The sequence below is a fragment of the Mchenga conophoros genome, linkage group LG14, assembly GCF_057382185.1.
Source record: "Mchenga conophoros isolate Kocher_MC1m ecotype Shallow Benthic linkage group LG14, M_conophoros_male_GT1.1, whole genome shotgun sequence".
NCBI classification, from domain to species: domain Eukaryota; kingdom Metazoa; phylum Chordata; class Actinopteri; order Cichliformes; family Cichlidae; genus Mchenga; species Mchenga conophoros.
Window position 1 is genome coordinate 30,581,621 of NC_140539.1, and position 24,024 is coordinate 30,605,644.

The 24,024-nt window shown below is 40.7% G+C and overlaps 1 protein-coding gene across 11 annotated transcripts in view; it reads right to left on the reverse strand.

Annotated features, from left to right (window-relative positions):
* robo2 (roundabout, axon guidance receptor, homolog 2 (Drosophila)) overlaps positions 1 to 24,024 on the reverse strand; it is a 258,201-nt gene that overhangs the window by 40,731 nt on the left and 193,446 nt on the right. For 9 of the 11 annotated variants that reach the window (XR_014888201.1, XM_085243901.1, XM_085243893.1 and 6 more), the window contains 6 exons: positions 18,189 to 18,346; positions 17,769 to 17,889; positions 17,156 to 17,294; positions 6,020 to 6,156; positions 4,815 to 4,826; positions 879 to 1,003 (listed from right to left, as the gene is read on the reverse strand). Coding sequence is in view for 10 of the 11 variants with exons in the window: in XM_085243901.1 (XP_085100027.1) it covers positions 879 to 1,003; positions 4,815 to 4,826; positions 6,020 to 6,156; positions 17,156 to 17,294; positions 17,769 to 17,889; positions 18,189 to 18,346 (692 nt within the window). In the remaining variant the exon portion in view is untranslated. The remainder of the gene's footprint in view (positions 1 to 878; positions 1,004 to 4,814; positions 4,827 to 6,019; positions 6,157 to 17,155; positions 17,295 to 17,768; positions 17,890 to 18,188; positions 18,347 to 24,024) is intronic. The other 2 variants (XM_085243897.1, XM_085243892.1) reach the window with 1 other exon arrangement.

Below are 24,024 nucleotides of genomic sequence, written 5' to 3' on the forward strand. Positions count from 1 at the left end.
TCTATGGGTCTCCAGAACATATGAGATGTTCAACTGGAAGAAATGCATTAATGTTATTTAACTAATATACTTAATTAGCTTTAACAAATACCATCACATCACATCACAGTAAGGATAAAGAATAGAAAGCTTTAATAAACACAAGGACAAGTGCCAACAAGTGCAGAAATGTCAAGAACGAACAGTCATTTGAAAAGCCTCAACTTTAATGACAAAGTGAGACACACACAAAATTTGAGTTCACATTACTCAATAGCACTGACTCACAATGCTTTAGGTAACATATTGTTATTTGAGTATCATACCTGTGCAAAGTTGTAAGCATGTGTCTCACTTCTGTTCACTGTTTTCAGAAAACTCTGTTCTAATTGTTGGCCTGCAGGCTATGCGTGAGCGTGTTTCAACCTTAGCGAGAGCTGAATCATATCTGTGGCTCATCTACAAGCCTCAACAGGTTCCTAATTGGCACTGTTGTTGACCGTTGTGAGGACACCCAGGTATTTGAATGGGTTATCTGCTTGAGTGAGGGTTAGGATCGTTCTTATCAGTACAGGGTCACAGAAAACCAATTAGCACTTTGCCAGTCACACTTTGATTTGGCGGATCCTGAGAACAAAGGTGTATCTATGTGTCTGTGGTAAAGATACCGATCGCAGATAGTGTAGAAGTGCTGTCTGTGTGTGTGTGTGCAAAGCAGGGGAATCCAAAAAACACAATGACTGTGTGTACAGTTGGTAGAATCGAAACCTGATAACGCCAGATGTACGGTAGATAATAAATCCCGCCTAAAAAGAGAGTGATATGTTTTCACATGTAAAAAATAATAATGAAAAAGTAATTAAAAAACAACATTAAACTGGATTAGTCTGTGTTTGTACCTGACTCCCCTCCTTCTGCCAGAAGACAGCAGGTTGTGGATTTCCTTTGGTTTCACATGGGAAGGTAGCAGTACGGCCTTGTGACACGATTTGGTCCCTTGGACGGATGACAAACTGGGGAGGAGCTGAAGTCAAAGGGCCAGAACAACAGTGTTAGAGGACCTGCGGTGCATAGTGAAGCCGAACATTAAGGCTTAAGGACTTCAAGCAAAAACAAGCAATATACCACATGGTAAAATCAAAATGGGAGTGCTGTACAGAGCTTCCATGCAGCATCATATCTGTCTTTTGCTCTGAACACCAGTGACTATCATGACTCTCACTGCCATGGTAACAAGGCTGGCCATTCATCCAGGTGAGACTGAAGCTGAATGAATGACAGTCACAGTGGCATTCACACAAGGAAGCGTCTCAGTCACAAAGGCATTTAGATCTGAGACAACACATAGGCACACCCATGCCCTGGAAACATCGAAAACTATAACAGGAATAGACAGGGTTAATTGTGTCTGACTTTCCATATGGAGGGTTTACTCTGCATCAGAATGCATCTCATATAAAAGTCAAGATTGTGAGCAGCTTGATACAACTTCTGATCAAAGCTGTATCAAAAGTGAGTGAGAGAAAGAAAAGACTACTTCAGTGTTTACCACACAACAAGCTAACACTTGAAAAGCTATCAAAGTCTGAAACTGTACTGTGAAGCTTTCTCAGTTAACATTCACACGTTTATCAGCAGCTAGACGAACAGTGAGACATTTCTGACTGACAACTTGACAGATGCAGGTCAATAACAAAGACAGCGGACTGGATACAACTTCTATTGGCGTGCAGTGCTGCCGTTTTTGCTTTCTGACCGTTACGTGACACCAGGTGAAGGAGGGAGAATTTCACACCAAACTTTGTTTCACAGATATTTCAATTGCTTTTTAATGAGATATTTAACAAGCAAAAGCTGACATAATCCAAGTGCATAGATGGCACAAAAAAGGGATATAGCATGTGTCCTTATGCATGAAAAACTTTAGTATCCAGACATAATAATCTATCATTTGATAGATGATGATCGGTACAAGTGCAAGAAAGCATTTTAATTATCTGAGTAAATTACTGCCTGACCCAGGGCCTCTACTTGTTTCTTCGGTGAATGTCATTGAGGGTCATGTTGACAAGAGCCATGTTTGCCAAGATAAAAATCAAAAACTCTTACAGAGGAAACACAGCTCCTGCAGAGATAATGAAAGTCAACACATTAAGGGCCCTGAGTCACTGCCATACTATCAAATAAGCACAGAGAGTGGATTAGAGGGACCATTTTCTTTGCAGAAACACAATGAGAAACACCAAGACTTCTGCAAAATTCTGACAAGAATTGTTGCAATGCAACATCTTGCACTCTTTCTGTTTCTTTTGATTTCTTCTAAGTCCTTTCTCTGATAAGCCAGCTGGTTCCAGTAAGGCCAAACTCTTCCCATTTGGCTGGTTTCATCATGTAATCCCTTTTTGGGCGTGTGTATTTGTCAAAGATACACACAGTTGGGAATGGTGCAGATGGCAACAGATTTACTGCTTTGCCGTTTGGCCTTCTGCTGCTTGGATATCTTGTGGCTCTCACAATGCTGGGCCTGATACAGAGCTCTTAAATCCTGCTCTGGCAAGGTCTTAGTTCCCTCCCTTCTCTGCTCCATTCCATACCACACACTGCATTATTAACAACTCACTAAAATGTGGTTTCACACCTTACAGAATGCCTCCTATCACTGTACTACCCAGCATGGTCCTTTGTCACTTTCTCAATTCCCATTAATGACTCTTTGTTTGCCATTCTCATGGACTTATTTACACACTTAAGCAGAAAAAGGATGCTTACTTCCTTTTTTCCCCACTATTTATGATTTAAAGTCATGTTAAATGGGCCTGAATTCTTATGCTTTGAACTGTTTTTCAGGTATGACTCATTGTTTCCAAAGGCAGACCAAAAAACACCCTCTTTTATCTACAGCCAATGTTAACATACCAAATAAAAGGAAGCAATCTGTTTGGAAACCAGTTTTGTCATGACCCACAGATATCTTGGGGGCATTTTCTGAGATATCTTTTTATTAATGGTTAAGCTTCCTAATGTGCAAGTGTGCTAAACTGTTAGATTTACTAATAAGTGCCAAAAACATCCAATCCATCCTATCTCAGTTGTGTGATTGGTGACTCCAGTTAAAACTGCAATTTAAACAAAAAGGCTCGGCTTTGTCTTTACTGCTTTTCTATTAGTCAACTACATATTTCACAACTTTTCATCCCTCTTTCTATCTTTAAATTATATTTGAATAAAATAGTCATGGGGAATGTGATTGAGAATGACCAAAAGGTAGACAGGGTCCAATGGAGAAGAACAGATCAAAACTTTCGACAAATCAAGGGGAAGTTAGTGTGCGACAGTTTCACAGCTTGGCTCAGGGCTAGCAGACATTGGCCCTGTTTTTTATTCAGAAACCCTTAATGACATATGAGAAGCTCCTTCCTGTTCCCTCCTAAGGAAACACACGATCAGGGGCCCATATTTAATTCATGACAAGTCACATCTCCCTGGCTTGGAGAGGGCTCGGCATAAAACAGCAGTCAGGGTGAAAAGAACAAATGGACAAAGAGACAGCGATCCATTCAGCACACTCAAGCACAAATATTTCTTCCTCCTTTAAAATCCCACATTCAATCATATTTTATTCAAAAGTTGACAGCAATTACTGTCTCTTCCCACAGGCAGAGTGAATGTGTAATTTCCTCCATCTTCTTGGAAACTGACAGTTTGACAATCAGAGAACCGCCACTGCTGTTTTGCCAACCAAAGTCCTGCCATTGAGGCAGTGTCTGTTTTTTTCTACCAGTCAAGCTTGTCTTGACACACACTTCTTTTCCCTTTCTTTCTCCTCCTGCATATTTCTCATTATTGCATTCTTCCCATTTCTGCACTCAAAAGCACGTCTTTCTCTCAAGATGCCAATTTTCACTTACTCCCTCTAACAATCTCACATATGAAGTGTGCCAAATGTGGTTTTCTGTTGACCTACACCAATCTATTGGGAAATAAAACGACATTCCCAGACCGGTGTTCTTGGGCTCAGAAGGAAAGAAGCTGATCAAAACTAAACAGATCTCAGCTCTGTGATCCAAAAATCCACAGATGGCCTCAAGACTCGCAAGTTAAACACATTCTGGACCATATGAGATGACAATGTCTGAGTCAATTACACTGCTAGCCCACTCTTTCACTGTAAAGAATAGAGACTACAATCTAAAGAACCTTCAGTTTAGAGGAACAATGCTAACATAAGCCTTGATCTATAATAATAAAGCAACATACGCAATATTCATCAGCTGCGAGTAGAGCTCAAGTATATGCGATAAAAATACAAAATGTAGTAACTTTGTGACAATGCAAAGTTTAGGACAGCTGTTTATCCACGGGAAAGCATTTCTAGTAAAGTCGTAAAGCATCAAGGAATTTCTATGTACCTAACACTCCTGAAATTAAACCTGAGAACTGCCACTAGAAAACATCATTTATTCATTCATTCATTCATTCATTTTAAACTGGATATGCTAAAGAGCACAGCGTGGAGAGAACAAAAAAAAAGGATCTGTCTAAATCTATATCTGATGTATAGACAGAAAAGTTTTAGTATAGTTTCTGAACTCTAAAGTACATACAAGAGCCAGTTAACGAAAAGAGATACAGCTCTAAAATCTGCAAATATCTCATAAGTATCTGATGTACAAAAAAAAAAACAACTGAAAGGAAAGGACAACTTATGCAACAAATGTGTTAGTCAAGTACAGGAATGTTAAAGCGATGGTTAGTGATTGTCAAGCAGTCAAATGCAACAGGGTGTATGGAGAAGGCATGCAGCATGGGATCAAATCAGAAGGATGGGTACTTACCGACGGGGCGAGCTGGAAACACGACAATGGTGGAGTGGATACACAAAAGAAACAAATTAAGACACAGACGCACAAACATAAAACAACACAAAAGGAACAGAACATAATAAAATAAGACAAGGGAAATCAAAATCAGAATGAATGACATGTTGTGTTGGGCAAACACACTTCTAGCACAGTGTAAGCGTTACAAAGAGAGGATCCAGTAGGTTTTGTCCACTGCCCACTGGACAGTTTTGCTGATGAGCTCCCATCATCTGTTTCTCAGACCCCTGAATGACAGAGGCCGTCTGATGTGAATACCCACTGGTAGTCAAAAGTCTTAAATTGCATTCAAATTTCAGTGTGGGCAGTCATTATTGCTCCTCAGGGACAAATACACTGCTGGACCTTCTCTGCAATAATGAAATCTACAATTCTATGGGTGGTGTATGTTTGTAGTAGCGAGGCAAAGATGTGTTTGCCATAAATGCTGATGAACAGAACCCAAAAAAAGGAAAGAGGAGGAAAAAGAACCAAAAAAAAAAGTCAGGCATGTAGGTTATATCCAAAGGATGAGTCTTCTGAAAGTGTCACAGAGAAGTAGTTGTTGGTAGTTGTTCCCAATGTTTCCTCTGCATTGCCGTATGGGTACTCATGGTGAAGTAAACAAAAAAACTTAGGTGGTGCTCTCACGAATCTGGATTCATAAACAAGTAGTCAACCAAGACCTTGTTTTACCTCCTCTGGTCCTCTGTGTCGCTGTAAAGCGCTCCACAGAGACGTTAAGCACTCGACTTTAATGGGAAGAAGAGTGGTGAAAATAGAAAAAAAAATGGTTAGAATGATTTTATTAACCTTGCAAACCCCAGGTGTGGTGTGCACCAGTAATCTGTGAAATGGCTTTGCTGACTGGGTGGTTACAGCATGGAGGGCAGTGTGGCTTGCAGGCCACCACAACAGGGGGAGGGTGGCAGAGTGTGTCGACGCTGCACTTGGAAATGTAAATAATTAAACAGATTCATGGACTGCCTACATCTCTCTTGGCTATAGTACTCAGCATTCTGCATTTCCACTTGTGTAATGGGGACAGTAACGAGTGAATTATCAATCCAAAACTTCATCTTTGTATATAAGAAGAATAAGAACAATACGCTCAACAGTTTCTCTGTGTGTTTTTAACTGATTGATTTAATTGTTTGAATTGATATATATCTGTTTCATACCTCTGACTGTGAGGGTGGCGGAGGCCTCCAGCTTGCCCACACGGTTTTCTGCGACACAGGTGAATGTGCCCTCGTCATTAATGGAAGCCTTCTTCACTCTCAGCACATAGTCCTCCTTGTCATACTTGATCTCATACCTGTTAACAAAAACATAACACTAATATTCAAGTTGCCTGATCATCGTTTAATTCAAATGCTATGAAAAAGAAGCATTAACCAAGTAAAACTCTTTTTAGAACTGTATGACAATAGATGTTAAAGGTTTTCCCCTCTTGGAGTGGTACAGGGAAGCAAAACTGGTCGTTTTGACAAATGGAGATCGCAAGGAGCAGGATCAATTATTCAACAATGACGGCAATACACAGAGACGTATTCATTCAATTGGAAACGCTCAAAACCTGTGCAATATTCATGAGCTGTTTTTCAATAACTGTGTGTATATATACATGTGTGTGTGTGTGTGTGTCTCAGCTCCATATGATTTTTATCGACACTACACTTTCTTAGTGTAAGACATGTTAACTGACTGAATCAATATATCAAGTATAGCAGGGAAAGGTTGTTTCCAATTTCATTGTGGTAGTCAAATATTTGTGTTGATGTGTGTCTGCAGACCTTTGTGAATTATATGGTAGTTGACAAGCCGGCAATGCTGGTATGGTTTGTTTTTGCAGTCTGTAATTGAAGAGGGTGCCTGTTCTGGCAGTGTGTAAGTAGTATGTTAGTTGAGGGGTGGTAGTGCTGTGTGATGGTGGTCTGTCAGGCTGACAGTCCTTCCCTGTCCACAGTCTGTCACTCACAGAGGCCAAAAACAGGCATCAGTTCAAAAGATTAATGTTAGATCTGCATTAGACAAGAATGTGATTACAGATATTTTAAAAGATTAGCATGTAGAAAACAATAATATTGGTAGAACTGATGCAGTGCAGTTAGTTCAATAATTTGTTGGACAAAGTCACAATTTTTGTATTTTTGCCTTTGTATACTGCCACAGTGGACTTCAAATTAAACGGATTAAACATCCAGTATCTGGTTAAAGTGCAGACTTCCAGCTTTAATTAAACAGGCTTTACAAAAAAAAATCTGCATTAACTGGACAATTAACTGACAAGCAGATTTGTGGTCAGGTGAGGCCTGTTCCCTTGTTATTTCATGACAAATGAAGCAGACATAATATGTGAAGTTGATTCAATGTGTTGAATTGTTATTTAATAGCTTTTCACTGTCAATTTGAGTATGAGGCACATATAAATGCCTGTGCCAGTAAGGGAGGGCATCATTAGGCTGAAAAAAAAAAGAATAATAATAAATGAGAGAGACAGCAACTACTACAAGTGAGCAAATCAGCAACATCTGGTAATTTCTTAAAAAGAATGAATGAGGGCCTGAAAGAGTTTTAACTGTCATATAATATAACTCACAGCACACCATGAAATAATTATTTCAAGAGTTAAAAAATACAATTTCATAAGATCCAACCAAGTCAACACCACTGTCGAAGAGGGATCATTGTCGAAGTCTGCAAAGTCTGCAAAAGATTTTCAGACTTTTTCAAATCCACACAGGAGCTTTAAAGAAAAAGCCTGACATCATATTACTCTTTTATTATAGCACATGCCCATGTGCTATAAAGCTCCACACTTGCACTCCAACAACTATTAAAAACACATAAAGAACCGCAATGTCTGCGTTACAGAGCAAACCCTACAGAGATTGAAAATGCCAAAGCAGAGTTGTTTCTGAACAAACTACACTGGTCATGTTCTCTGTAATGAAGAAAAATACTACCCAGTCCAACAGTTTGACTGTTTTATGTGTTTTTAATGGTTTTTTGATAACAATAGAACTTTACAACACAGAGAAATACACCATATAAGGCTTTGGCTTTACAGAGGTGTAAAGTTTTGAGTTTTGAGTTTGGCTTTTGATCGTCAATAAAAAATGAAATTATACTTTTAAGTGTGTTTGTTTTTTTTTATAAAAAAAGAGGATAACATTTACTCTGGATACCACAATTGAAGTTTGAATATAAGGACAAACAGTGTTTAACAGTAGTACTTTGTAACTAAGGTAAGAGTATGATATGGTCCATTTCCCTGAGAGTGGAAAACACCTCTCTGCTCAACCATCAGGTGCACTGATGGCTGTTTTCCACTGGCAGCTGCAAAACTAATCTATCCTGTCTATCCATGTCTATTTTTTTTTTACCTGCTGTTATGACATTTCCTCAGCAAGCATTCAATGGCAGCTTTATTGAAGTAAATTCCTCAACTATGCCTGTTCCACCCCTCCACACATGTATTTAAGGAGCCATAATGATTATTTGACTGAGTCATGACTGACTGCTTTGTTCTAGAGAGAAGTGATGTACAGTTCAGGTAAGAGTGGGGGATGTGCATAAAGCATTTATTGTTGAAACCGAGTGCGTGGCATCCAGAGGAATGAGGCAGCACATTCTGTGGCAAGCTTGCTGTCAGATGAAAAACAAACAAGCTAATAAAGAAAGCATCCTCCAGTACCTTCCCTCCGGATGGTAAGGATCAACGTGATTTCCTTACTTGGAAGAAAAGGTGAAAGAGTGGTGGGACAAGTTAGGGCTTATGCAAAACAACACGACTCCTGAACAAAAGGAGAGGTGAGCAAGTGAATAACACATAGTTTCCACCGTTTTCAATCAAGCTACGCAAAACGACTCTCAACCGAGGCTGGCTCTCAAACTTCTTGCACGACATGCGCTTTCACCTTGTTTCTCACATTTTAACATTGGCCAGACCAGTCTCAATCATTTCTGAAAGGTTTTGTCAGCACAGAAGGACTCACCAATAATGAACATAGATTTGAGAAAACATTAAAAGCAACTGGCACTGTGTTTGTTGCTTTCAGCTATTTGTAGGAATCTTTCATATGAGTTTAAAAAAATACATTCATTATAGATTTAACTATAGGATCCAAAGGCACATCTCTAAAGTACGGGAGTTGTATACATATATGTCTGTGGCACAACAGTGGTTACTTAGTATATAACTAATAATTATCTAGCACATTCAAAAGCGTTCAGTAGTTAATGGTAAATCTGTCCCTTTTCTCTGTGTTGTCACACTCAGAGCTACAGTTTCTATTTGTTAGGCTACAGCTACACTACAGAAATAGTGTTTAGAGACCACTGCGCAACTAAAATTATTATGACAGTGTGAATCAACTTACAATCTTCTTGCTTTTTAAATGGTCACTTTGAATGAAGGGTCCAGGTCCGACACCTGTATGAGTTCGTTTCTTCACACTCACATTGGTGCATCAAGAATGTGATAAAACGGCAATAAGACAAAATAAGTCTGCTATCAGTTTTTGACTGAACAGGGTCAAGCTGGCATTTAAATACAATCTGTTTCTGATAATACTATGATTAACTGTGAGGAAACTCAAATCTGTTGCAGACTGTTGCAAATATGTTGGCATCTACGTCAAACGTGTAGCGCTGTACCAGCGTGCTACTACTAGACCTGGCAGAATCCACACAGACTGGGCCAGATCTAAATTGGGCAGATGTATAAATTTAGAAACAAACAGATGCAGGTAATTAATTTCATTACTGACCATCATTCTAACAAGAGCAGCACAAATTTGCTGATAAATGATAAATAAGAGTAGGCTGAAGACAAAGAAATATGTCTATTACATAAGGGGGAACTCTTCTGTTAAAAATTATAGGGAACTAGTTGTAGTCCTGAGAACCGAGAATCAGGTGGAGAACAGGATTTATCCTGAGCTGCTTTACCACAAACTATATAAATCTGGAATCTATGTATAACAGCTGGCATGCACGTGTAGAAGAACACAAAATATTTTTTACTGGCAGATCCTAAGCTGTCTATGTGTTAATGAAATTAGCGCTACTGTGCCATGTCCCCAAATACACAAACTGCTTTGGTTTTTCTGCATTTTGAGAAAATGACCTGGAGTTGCGTACCATCACTGGTGTCACTTATCCTGCAGCTACAAAGGCTTTTCAAAAGAAATGTTACGCACACGGTTTGTTGTTTTTCAACTGATGTTACAGCTGCTGTGATGGGTTAATAGAGAGGAAGACACACACTCTTGAGTGAAAACATCAATGTTAATGTGAGATTATTCACTGCATCACTGATGCTGTATGTTACAGAATTAACATTAATTTACTAGATGAACCTTAGTTATCTATGTGGAAAATTATAGCTGTGTTAAAAAACCCCAATAATAATAATAATAAAGGTGATACGCTGCAGACGATGCTCTGCAGTAACGCAAAAAATAAATAAAAAATCTCTTGTCAGAGCAAATTTGTTTTTTTTTCAGGAATCTACTGTAGTGTCATAATAATTCTTTAATCCGACAGCATTTTGTGCTGTTGTATTTTGACATTATTTTATGTTGTATATTACAGTTAAGTGGTAGAGCTTCCCAAAGAGTGCAAAGTAGATGGGGACTATAATGCTGGCATGGTTTACCGTTTGTCTTGTTGGTCTTGATTGCCAGGTCTGAAGTGGAAAGCATGAGTCTGGAAATATATCATTTAACAAACCCTAACCCTAACATACTGTTACATTCAGACATTAATCTAACACACTAACACATTAAATGGAATAACACAGAAACATGGATGTTTCTCTATGTGAACTGCTCATAAAAGGCTTTCAGATGTGTTTTCATTGTGTACCAATTTAGAAATTTACAAATGTGACTAAAAGCCTGAAACACAAAAAGGAAGACATGCATTTGTATGTACTGTATGCATTTCAGATGCTCCAATAAGTACAGTTCAGTTCTTCTCTGTTTCAACAATATCCCAATCTCATTGTGAAGCAGGAATATGTGGAGCTTCTCTCTAAACACTCAAAGTGAGCACTAAGTAAAGAGCATCAGGGCAAAGCCAAAGTTTTGGCACTGGGCTCACAGTTTTGAGCTTTCTAGTGGTGTCAATTACACACTCATTCTGATAACATCTCCCCCTCTCACATATCGTGTGCAAAATAAGATATGCTTTTCTGTATTAAATTTAGTGCAATTTACAGTAAATTGCCCACCACAAACCTTAGCAAATTGGGTTTGTGCATTTCATTAGTTGATAGCGCAGATGAGTTTTGCTCATTGGTCTAGACTGACTCCAACTTACTCAGAGTGATTACAACATGTTGGCAAGTCAGACAGTGATGGACCAATCAAAATTGTTGGTTGCAAGCTGGTCACTTCAACTACTCAAAATCCCAGAAAGCCAAAAAATGAAATGCAATCATTCATCAACCATCAGTTTTCCCTGGTCACACTGAGGCTGCCCTCCTATTTTTGCACTAGTATGACTGAGGTCTTACCCAGCAGTCATCGTTAGACTTTAGCAAATTATTTAATTTTACTAATTATGTGATCTTTTAAAGTCTAAAGTACATTATATATGCCTTCGGCAAGATTTTACACTTTTCATTTTATATATTAAGAGCACTGATGCATATTATAGACAATGTAATCAGCCATAAAGACGCTACTGTAACAGCTAAAGTGCTTAGAGAGGTTCCCACAGTCTTGACTGAGCCCTTGCCTTGTGGACAACCCAGGTATGCACATATTGGACAACATTCTTATTGTTCTTGGTCCCATCTCTGTCAGACTCTCAAAACAGGACCTTAGGCCCGTCCATGACTTATTAGAGGAACATGAGTACAATCAATCTGTAATCAACTTCCCATATGATATCAACCTTAATGACAAGATGAGTGGAAATACTCACGGATAAGAGGCAGTTGTTGCCACACACACACACACACCCACACACATACTCGCACACGTACGTACGCACAGCGAGGGAACAGTAGCTCTTTATTGTGACTGAACTTGGGGAGAGTTCTGTTCTCTATTAGAGGAGGAATGTAATTGCACATGAAGAAGTGCTGTGGAAAGGATAGGAGAGCCAAGTTCACCCTGCTGGACTCCATTTTTTTTTAAACCAGAGATGGAAGAAATACGAAGACACACACACACACACTCGTGAAGGGAGATGAGGAGTGATAGGAATGTAAGCAAATGGCGAAACAAAGCGGCATTTTTCAGTTGTCAACTTGATGTGTTGAATGCTGAATGTAGAAAGCAGCACAGAGATGACAACTTTACTGGACATAATTTAAAAGGATTACGGCTCAAAAATCCTCCAGATCATCTTAGAGGATTTGCCTTTAAACTGTCTGTCACGAACACAGTCACCCATGTTCGACCCTCAGTCTTGTGCCAATTCACTCACATTAAGAGAATCTTATCTTGGTTGTATGTATGACTGGATGAGTGTGTCTACAAAATGATTCAACAGGAGAGGATCTTATCTGCCTCGCCTCTGCGAGTGCATGTGAACGGAACTGTGAGGAGGGAGAGGGGTTGTGTGCCAACTCTAAGCACATGAGTCAGACTCCAGATACAGTAAAGGACTAATTCCAGCTTGCTCTCTGGCCTCACTGCTCTAACACACAGTCTCCTCTCTGCTCCATTTCGCTCTGACAGTCTGATCCAGTTTTACACCATCTGACTGCTACTTTACCTCATGCTGATCAAAGCAACCGGAGTATACCTGTCCAAGCCTCGTCACCCATAAGAGGGAATCAATTAACCACTATTGCTTCTCATCTTGCTTCACTAAGGCCCTGAGCCAGAGCTCCAATCCTTGGTCCCTGGCACACCTCTTGTGTTAGCAGGATAAGGGCCTTCACAACAGTCCAACTAACATTCATCACTGTGTCCAACTTTAATCACACAACGGTTAAGCAAGATTCCAAAATTTATGATTAGGTTGGCAGTTTAGTGGGGAAAAAATTACCCTTTTACCATTATTATGTTTTTTCGAATAGTTCTTCTCCCCATTGCCTTAGCAAGCAGTTCAAACTTTATTTAAAGCAGGCACTATGGCTTTAATGGAAAAAACATAAAACTGGACCTTGCTAACCAATGCCTGGAGGCCTTTTTTGATATATGATGGCATATTTATGGTCGCTTACCAGTAGATGTTCTTAATAATGCATAACAATGTCATATTCTTGTTACAAACTATTAGTCAGTTATCTATTTAGCTTGCTTAGTTGGTGACACAGTTACTGTTAAGAAATCCTAAAGAAAATACACCTGAACAAATGAATAATATTTCATTCACCCACCCCCTTACAGACCCACTCATAAATACTAGATGTATCCACTTATATATCAAGGCAAGTAATGGAGACAGGAACCATAGCTTGTCATCTTTTCATTCTGCTGAGTTGCAGAGGTGAGAAATCACTGAAATTGGGTGGTCAGCATAACACAGGCACTCCTGTCACACTAGCTTTAACAGCTCTCTCAAAAAGAATGACCCACACATCTCTATCATACACGAACCCCCACACATGAACACACCACGAAGGAATTGAGTCAGAAAGAAAGGCTTTTCTGCTGAATGTTGCAGGGGCTGTGCTGTGGAGGTCAACAGGGAAAGGTGCCTTGAATACAGATGGATTGCAGGACCAAAGGGGCTCTGATAAGGCACAGGAGAGGGTACAAGGTTCCAAAGCAAATGAAGAGCGAGAGCTATACCGAAGGAGGGAAAGACATGGGCCACACACTTTGCTAGTAGGCAGCGGGAGATAATACACACTGCCCAAGTCTTTTCACTGGGGTTCATAGACTGTGCTAGAATAGAATCCTTTCTGTTTTGAAAAATGAAGCTTGCCAGCACTCATTTCCAGGCTCTCTGATGTGGGAGAAGCTATTGTGTGCTTTTGGCACGATTCCTCCACAACGTCCAACTGATGGACATTAATCTGATACTAATTTAATCCACATCAAGACATTTTTATAATTGGAAAGAACTGCTTAAGCGTAAACAAATGTATAAGAATTATGTCAGTTCTGACAAATTATGGGTGACTCTACTACTGTGTGGATTTTAGGCGCAGAAATCCAGCTGCTTGAAGACATCTGCAAGAGGTTTTTCCTGGAGAGGACATGCTGCTTTTCCATCTGAGCTGAATCTTAAATGCTTTGTGTTGACGAAAAGAAAAAAAAAGTTCAATTTGAAACACATTTAAAAAGAGGAAGTTGGATAATTGTAATATTACATGTACTGGTCAGTGGTTTTAATCCCACCTGGAGCACATCTAAGTTAATTTTCTTCTCCTATGCTGGTAATAATTAAAGTCCCCATTACCCACTGTTTTTCAGCACACCTAATGGTTTGCTCATAATTTAGGTCTTGTCCTAAGAGAGACCTTGAAATTTAGTTTAATTAGTTCAGCACACTGTTTGAATTTCTGTGTAACAATAGAGGAAGTGGAAGTGTTTCTTTTTTTCTGACCTGACAGCAAAATCCACTCCTATCTGGGAGCCCAGATGATAAAGAACAAAAGGAAAAACATAACTAGAGAAAGATGGGCTGATCTCATTTTAGCTATAGCTTATTGTTTTGGTCTTTTTGTTTGGATAAAGTGACCATCCTATAAGTAATTTAATGTGTGGTAAACACATGTAATGTATTTAACTCTATCATCTTACAGATCATGGTTCTCTGGGATTCAGCAGAGAAGGATTGGTGCAACTGTGTGTTCATCAGGAATATCAGTTCTATCTGAGCTGGACTTTCCGGGAAAAAAATAAAAAATAGTCCAAAGATAACAAGTGTATAAATTTACCTAATTCTCATCTTACTTAGAATAAGATCAAGACTCAGTGTAAATGTTAAAAGAAAAAGGAATATCTGGATTCTTTATCATTATACTGCAGCTGTTGTCCTCTGACCTTTAAATTTACAGTTTCAGGCTATTTCCTCTGACATATGCCAGACTGTAAATTAAAAGGTTTCACTTGGAGATTACAAGGGTTTCAGTATCATACTGTATAATGACACGACAACAGAAGAGTTGACCTATTTCATTACACTGCACTATCAAGGGCTGTTGACTAGTATCCCAGAGTAGATGTAGCTGTTTGGTGATTAATTATTTATTTTTCTATTGCAAACACAGTAAAATACCCAAACAGTGGTAAACGAGCATCACATTTGTCTTTGTCCTCTAATTGAAACCATTCTGTCTCTATCTTCTTTTCTATCCCACAGAGAGACCGAAGCCAGCGCCATCCTGGCATGCTTTATGTCTATGTGCCAATGTGTGTGTGTGTGTGTGTGTGTGTGTGTGTGGCTGCCTGGGAGGCTGCTGGAGCCACTGAGCATATTAACAACCTGTTTATTCAGCTGAAGCTCCATTTCCCTTCTTCCTAGTATAAATGAAGCACACAGAGACATCCACATAGAGATGCAGGTACATAAAGGGACCAGCAAAGTTAAAACAATTTAATGGTAAAGAGGACGGGCCTTGCTAAGTCTCCCTCTTTCTACAGCTTATCATAATAATAAGGACACTGTAACCTTTTCGGTTAAAGAGCAATCAAAGACCACTTCCCACTGCATATAGAACTACTTGATCCTTAGTCATCTACATTCCTGTGATGGAAACCCATACCGATACAGCTGGAGTGGCCCAAAGGCAAACTAGGCACTAGTCCTGAGTGAGAATGTTAACCACTCTTCTGTTAATTAGAATAAAAGGAGTTCTGTTTGATGTTTATTAAGTGAAGATAAGCAGCAGAGAAAGCAGGAACAGATCGTCACTTAACAATATACAATGCAGTCTTCTTTTTAGCAGGCAACAAAGGCAGAAGAAAATGTCAGAATTAAAATATCGTCTGTCTTCACGGTTGTTTTTCTGCTTCAAAGCAAAACTGGGAGAATTAAATATAGCAAGAAAAAACAACCGTTCACATATTGTAATTAGTAACACTGCAATATTTATCTCTTATTAATTTTGGCATTATCTTTTTCATGTGCATCGTATCCAAATAAGGCCAAACTTCAAAGGGATGGAACAGTTAGCAAGGACGCAGGCACATGACACTCATCCTACTCCGTTATAAATCTGTTAATTAGTGTACAAAATGAACTCATTTCCAGAGCCAACTCCCTATCAAAGACATGAGTGAAATACTTTTATGTGTTTGCTTTGGCACAGAGCTCATGTCCCACTGCCCAGTGAACCAAATCCTTATCAGACACAAACAACCCGCCTACGCTCAGCTCTGCAGCTAGCCTTGAGAGAGGACAGGTCCACTGTGTGTACGTGTTATGAGGTGATCCAAGCAGTGTGTGACTTGCCTGCTGGCTGGGGACAGTATACCGGTTTCTTTGAAGTCCACTTCTAACAATGACACTGCTTTTGACTGTAAGTCAAGTGACTCATGGGAAGAAACAGGCCAACACGCAGGACCCAGAACGAACAGTATCACTATATCGTCAGTGGCTTTTTACAGGAAGTCAGATAGCCTAAAGTTGGCAGTGGTGCTAGAGTTTCTCTCCAAATTGTAGATTTTTACTGTTTTTTCCTTACATCGGTTTCTATTTCTGCAAGTGTGAGTAAACGTGTGCATCATGTCTGTGATGATACACAAACTGAACGGGGTTAAACGTGTATAGGAGGTAATGATTATCTTCCAGGTTTCTGGTGTCTATGCCAAGAATTCCCCTGAACAGCTGCACCTGTACATAGACACTTGAGGGTCACGTCAGCTGCTATACTCTGTCTCTTTGTATCTCCTGTCATTCTATCGGTTTCTACCTGTCTGTTACACAACTTGGCAGATTTTTTTTTCTGCTTCTCTAAATGTCTACATTTCAGCATCCCGTGCCCACATACCTGTCAGTCAAATTTAATTGTTTAGCTCCGTATCTGTTTGTCTTCATGCAGACCTCGTCCATGACATGAGACACTGCCTGACTTTTTTGGCATCGACAGGTAGAATGTTTTTTTTTCCTCAGAATGGTTAATGTGCATTGTGTACAGCCTAATGGGGTATTTATTGCTCCCTGGCAGCCACACCAGGTGAGAGCTGGCAGTGTGAGTTATCATTAGTTTGAAACAATCACTTAGACTGACACTAGTGCCTTTGCAGTAAGTGCAGTCTGTCACATTAGAACTTAACACATAAGCTGGCATTTAGACAGACAGACACACACACACATGCAATTTAAACTGCTTGCTTATATTCATCTCATTACTTAAAGCGCTGCCATTTGGAGAATATTCCGGTAAAAGTACATACCTCCCACGAGGAACATCAATGTCATCTTTCCTCCAGCGTACATTGGGTTGGGGGTCTCCTTGCACCTGGCAGCGGAACTCTACCGTTTCCTCTTCCAGGACCACCTGGTTGATTGGCCTCCGGAGGAAGGTTGGTCTCTCTGCAGCATGGGCACAAAAAAAAAGCACAATTTCATTATGTTAGGATTTGGCTTTGCTTTATTTCTCACATTGCCCAGTTCCTATATAATTATCCCTCTAATTACTCATATTTTGTTCATTATCTGATATTTCTGTTCCTCCGTGAGGCACAAATATACAGCAATAGTGCACTAAATGGACCTGTAACTTTATTGGAAATATAAGAACTGGCGTTTATTGAACTAACCTATTTATTACCGTTCACTCTGGCTCTTTATAACCTCATGACAGTTTAATGAGCAACACAAAAATGTGCTCCAGATTGCATGCAACTCAGATGGGAGAGTGTAGCAAAAGAAACACTGTTATTAAGCTTTGAGAAAACTTGGCTTCAATGTATTTCTTTTCAGGAGTATACAGTAACATGGATGGATGTCACTCTGCCAAATAACTGAGAAGATAAATTTCAGGAGGCCTGAAGGAGCAATCCTTACCAAATACAGTGACTTGTGCTGTCTCGCTGTCCCTTTCGCCGACCATGTTGGTGCCCACACAGATGTACATGCCTGCATCACTCTTTCTTGTGTTGGAGATCATTAGTTTCCCTCCTCGAATCTAAAAAAATAAAATGAATAAATAAATAGATTAAAAAACTCATAAATTAAAAGCTTGTACATTTTACACATCTGAATTCTGTCCTTGTCAAATCATTGGACAACACAAAAGCAGCATTTTTCCCCCTCACTGGCTTCAAACACATGAATGCCCAGCCAACTGTGCTCAGTGGCAGACATTTCCAGAAGCAAAAGCTCTTTCCTGTGTTCCCAGACACTAATAGCAACATTCACGGTAGACACTGATAATAGTTCTTCTTATTTTGTCCCGTTATTAAAAAAAATAGCTACGATACTCACAGTGATCCTGTCATCCTTATCGTCAATTCGAATTTTGTCCTTCTTCCAGTAGATGGTGGGTTCAGGATGCCCTCTGGGAGGGACACACTCAAGGATTGCTGGCTCTCCTGCTGCCACCACTACATCCGTAGGGTTTTGTCGAAAGTCATCTCTCAGCACTGAGGGGGAAAAAGAGCAGCCAATTGAGTAAGAGTACAGTGTTAGTAGATACGGTTTGGCTGGATTTTTCATTTGCCTGAATGAAATCCAGCTTACCATTCTGAAACTGCCTTTCTGCGTATTATGTTAATTGCGCAACATAGTGTGAGTGTATGCATTGGTTATCTAGGCTATTTAAATGGGATGCACAGCTTCATCTGACTGGGAGAGCACAAGTGAAAGCTAATTGGAGCTAATGGAGGTCCCTGTGGAGGGAGCAGAACAAACAGAGTCAGAATGCCCTAAAGCCTGGTGTCACTCACTTGTGAGAGCTCACAGGGGTGCAACAGCGCTTCACTTCGGCATGTACTCTTACACACAGCCACATATGTGCTAACACACAAAAACAGTGGGTGGTCCACTGAACAACTGTGGCCTTGCATCTAATCACCCTCAGGTAGGCCCGCCATAGCGGGGATAGCCTCTCCCCCTCTAAAGTGTTCAGCGAAACACACAACAGCAGCTCATTAACAAACAAGGGGAGTCGCTGTCACAGTGAAACACACCAAGAAGCACCGAAGTACAAACATGAAAGCACAATCATGCCAAACTAACTGTGAGAAATTAAACCCTGAGTCACTGATGTATTCAGAACACACACCTACCGTATGAATGAATGAAAATAACATGGACCTAATGTACTCAAAAAATAGCTGGGGCTTCCCTGATGTGTGAAATGAAACTATTTTTTCCCTATTCAGGCTTTAATAAATCTAATAAATTGGAGTAGCACTTTAGGAAGTTTGGTATCAGCAGTGTAACTATCAGTGCAGCGGTGAGGGACACGATCCCTCTGATGACTGACTAAGCTTGCTGATGAAAGCACTGAGCTTGTTGGGAGATATTTGAAGATACTTCAGGAGGGCTGAATTAAGGGCAGCACCACAGGTCCTTATGTAAATTCCATGTGGCACAAGGGACAATGGCAGGGAGCGCCAGGATTATAAGAGGGGATAACTGGTCCCTGCACTCCAGGCTTCTCTCATCTCTTCATTCACTTTTCTTACCCTATCTACAGAAAGCCACAAAGCTATTGTCTTCTTATTTATTTATTTAGACCAAGGGGAAGGAGAGTGGAGGAATAGAGGAAGCTTTCAACCCAATTATCCTGGGGATGCACAGGGGTATAGAGTGGGACTTTAGTGTGACATGAATTCAAATGAAACCTTTACACAGGGGTAATAAGAGAGAATACAGAGTAGGCAGAGATAGAGATTTTCTCTCTCTTATGCAGGGCTGACCTCTAATCTAAAAAGCTAAGGTAATTAGCAAGCTCCAGTGTGCCGGTCCCCCTAACCAGTGTGGCTAGAACAGCCACCACCAATGGGCTCTCTGTATTTGCATTACAAACAGATGCCCTGCTGTTTAAAATCATAGTCTGGTTTGGACCATACATAGGCTGTTGTTTTCAAGATCACATTGGATTTAATTGCTCCTTTCCATTCATTGCTGATAGCACCCATGGGATTTTGTCAGAATCAATTTCCTTTGAAACAGAACAGTGACAAAAGAAACACGCATTAGGTGCATCATTACGGTGCTTGTGCCACGCTATCTAATCTAATCTAATACGGCACAGTACGTCACAGTAAATGCATCGCTGCACTGCAATCTAAATAAATATGCGATGAATAGAAATGGGAAAATAAATAAATAAAAACAGAGTAGTCACACACTCCAGCAAACAAAGAACAACAGATATACACACACGCACTTGTTGCAGGCAGGATAAACATTAGGTTACAAACAGCTAGGAGCAAATAAACAGACATGTCACTGGCGAGAGGATTATGCTTTGTGTGCAGGTTCGGGGCTTGCTGATACCAAGAAAATACTCACCAGACACATTTACTAAGTAAATGAGAGGATGGGCCAACCCAAATACACTTTGGTAAACTATCTAATCCTAACTGCAGTCATCAAGGTCATCAGCCTACAGTTAAAAAACACCTACAGCTCAGATTTTCATCCTCTCCGTTTAACATTTGCCCTTCTTTATTACAATTTCAGCCTGTAACTCTACCATGGCTTCATTTGCCCAGAGGCAATGCAATGGGTGGAACAATGCTTGCTACTGTGAGGGAATGATTTTATATTAGTACCTTAACATCGACTGGTGGGTCTGTATGTATCCGTCAGAAGCTGAACTTTTGCTCCAACTCTGAGGCCCTGTAGGCATTCAGGCCTGAATCAGCCAACAGACGTGAAGTAATTACCTTTCTCTTCCCCTGAAACATTCAGCTCTTCTTCAGCCGAAAAACCTCACCTCCCATGAAGTACCAGGAAGCCACAAACTCTGCTCGCTCGCTTACTTGCTTATTAATATTTATATATTTTTACATTCCCTTCCCTCTATTGACTAGTGCTACATCTGTCGATCTGGCTGCGGGCTAAAAAGAACCCATGTCTGAAAAATATTAATATGCCTTTCCCGCTCATGTGTTATTTATTTATTTATTTCCTAAATATCAGAGGAGTGGGTTGATTTGAATGAAAGAGCATCAGGCAGGGGGCAAAGCATGGCAAATTTGCAGCTCTTTCGGCTGGCACGGTTTCAACACCTCCAACTTAAAGGGGAGGGAGTCAGGTTGCAACTTGTGCTGTAAAACAGCCAACGGGTTGAGAGTGGAGGTCTTTGCCAACACAAAAACACAAAGGAGACACCCACACAGCTACTTTGTAAGCCAGACTGTGCTACATTGGCAGGAGAGGCCGATGCCAGCAACCATTAGAAAGGTCTATATGCAGGCGTGTTTTTAGCTAAGATAGACTCAGCACACAAAATCAGCTGGACGCAGATAGATGACAGCTCACACAACGAGCATCGTAGCACAGGGGTGGCAGGGCAAGGACAGCATGAGGGGAAATATTTTGTGCAGTGCCCCCTCTTCTTCCACCTAAGATATTAGTCACTGGAGGGTGACACTGCTTGTCAGAAAGATTAGTGGGGAGCCTTGACTGAAGCGTCCAGCCTGCATACCGAGATAAGTGCCGACAAACATTCACCTACAGGAGCGCACCTTGGTTTGGTTCACAAAGGTTGTGCTCACTGCCACAACACCACAGACGTCTGAGACCTATTTCTGACATTCACATCACCTTGATAGATGCTCCCCACATAAACAAACAACTACACACCAACCCTGACAAACTGTGAAGCAGTCTTAAAAGCCGCCGGCTTTCATATCTCTTTGTGATACTGCAAATATGAATATTTTTGTATGTTTGTGTGCTTGTTATTACTCTTCCCTCCCCGTTAATGGTAGAACAGACCCTCCGTGCTTTCATAGATATTCTCTTGGGTCAGGGGCTCAGAAACGCACAGTGAGATTACAACAGTTAGAAGCCTGGGGCCACACCCCGGCACCCACACTCTGATTAGAAAATAAACCATGCACACACAAACTAGGAGAGCTGTAGAGAGGTAGCTCCAAGCTATAATATCATTTCATTTGAGTGGTTTTTGCGGTTCATCTGGTAGAGTGCTTTTACAATGCCACCACTTTCAATCCCACCCTTAGAGAAGATAGACAATATATATCTCACTTGACAAAGCAAACCTACTGTATGTACTGTCACTGATGTTTTGTATTGCTGTTGATGCTGAAGGCAGGAGAAGGATAATGCCACACTATATTATACCACACTGAAAGGAGATATACTCCATTTGTCTGGATGCAAGCTTTTTCTCCAGGTTTGACTCGCTCATTTGCCCTCCCACCGGCCAGAGCTAACCTTTGCCCCTCATCCAGATGCAGAAATTACCCCCTCAGCAGGCAGGCAAACAGCAGGTTCGCACATATCCCCTATATCCCTCCACTGAGGGGCTGCAGGTCAGACCACAGAAACAGCTGCGAAAATATGACTGTCTGGCCATGCCCAAGGCTGTGCCTCCTTTGAGAGCTTGATAGAGACTCTCATCATTAGCACAAATAATATCCATCTCTCTGTCTGCCTTATTCTCTCCATCATCAGGGGTCACTCTGCTGCGTTCTCTGTTAATCATTTTTTCCAATCCCAGTGTTGTCCAATGAATTGCATCTTGCCCCCTACACTCACTTTCACTGGCTTGTCAGTGTTCTCTCTTTGCACTGACTGCAGATGAGGTTCTGCAGATGAAGCCGTATACATTCACACCCAGTCATCCTCCACGGACCATGGCCAAGTCTGATATGATCACCACCATTCTCCCTATCTGCAAATCCTGCGCTAAGGGATTGTAAATAACACTGACACTTTTGCAGATAAGATTCGCGGAATATGGAAAATAGTGAAAGTAAAGAGACTCATATGGCTGCCAGTGATATTATAGTTGGGGGGATACCGTATGAAATGTGGATCTTTAATAGAGCCTCGGAGGGAATAAAAGAGACAGTGCTCCTGTGCCCTGGTGAGAGCACTGAGAAAAAAAAGAATGAACATAACACAAAACAACAGGGGATAACGAGAGGATGCCTGATCAAGGTCAAACTGAAGAGGTGGTGAGGAGTACAAAGGGACTAAATAGATGGGGCTGAATGTAAATGAAGAGAGCGCATTCCATCACACTCATGCCTCATATGGAGCTTCGACCTCTGATTAAGTAGATAAGCCGAAACAAATATCTTTATTTAAACAGCAGCCCCAATCAAAGCTAATTTTTCAAACAGCACCCCTAATTTGGCCTAACAAGCCCCTGAGCAGCACAGTAATGACAGTAAGAGGACAGTGGGCAAATCTGAGGCCAAGAAAAATCTGTGGTGTGGCTCCTGAGAAACAATATAATTAACTCTTAATGAACCGCTTTCCTTAACAATACTAACACACACACACACACACACGCTCGCACACACACAAAATTCAATTTAGCCTAATCCATGCTTTATGGTAATGTATAGCTCATTAAAATGTTATTTAAAAACTCATTAAAATTCACTTGAAGAAGTAATGGCTTCATTACAGTAATATGCTGAAAAGCAAAGAAAAAGACAAGTGAGGACAAGGAGAAGAAAGAGCAGAGAGCGACAGCCTTCTAATCACTTAATTGTGTCTCAAATGGAATACATTTACATAATAAATGATGATGGGCTATATCCTCATCTCTATCTTTTCCCATTCTCATAGCACTCCGTAATTAACAGGCACTACAATTAAAGATGCATTTTTCCCCAAAAAGATTTTGGTGGCCGCTCCAGTTTTCAGTCTGTTGTCTTGTTTATGGTCATAACTGTGTTTGGGGGGCTTGGCAGATGCAGGCAGTGTGCTGAAACTGGAGCTGGCTGATACTGATGAACAATGTGCCCATGGGCCTTTGTGCCTGCTCTGATAAGGCATGATGTTGTGCTGATGGTTGTGCTCAGTCCAGAATGGACACTTTGCAGCCAGAAGGGGGAGTGAGACGTGAAGGAGGAACGCGATGAAGGGTGGGGGGTTTGGAGATGAGAGTGGGATTGATTTTCTGCCAATTCCAGCAAAGAGACAGCACGGACAGAGGTAGTGAGGCATCATGATTGAGCAGGTGGGTCTGCTTCCTGCATCGGGTAAAGCAAGAGTAGAGAGGAAGTAAAGTGAGAAGCTAAAAAGGAAGAGCGGAAGTATTGCAGCAGGCAAATGCCCCTGTTAATGTTTCCTCCAGCAGAAATCAGTCTCCTATTGCATC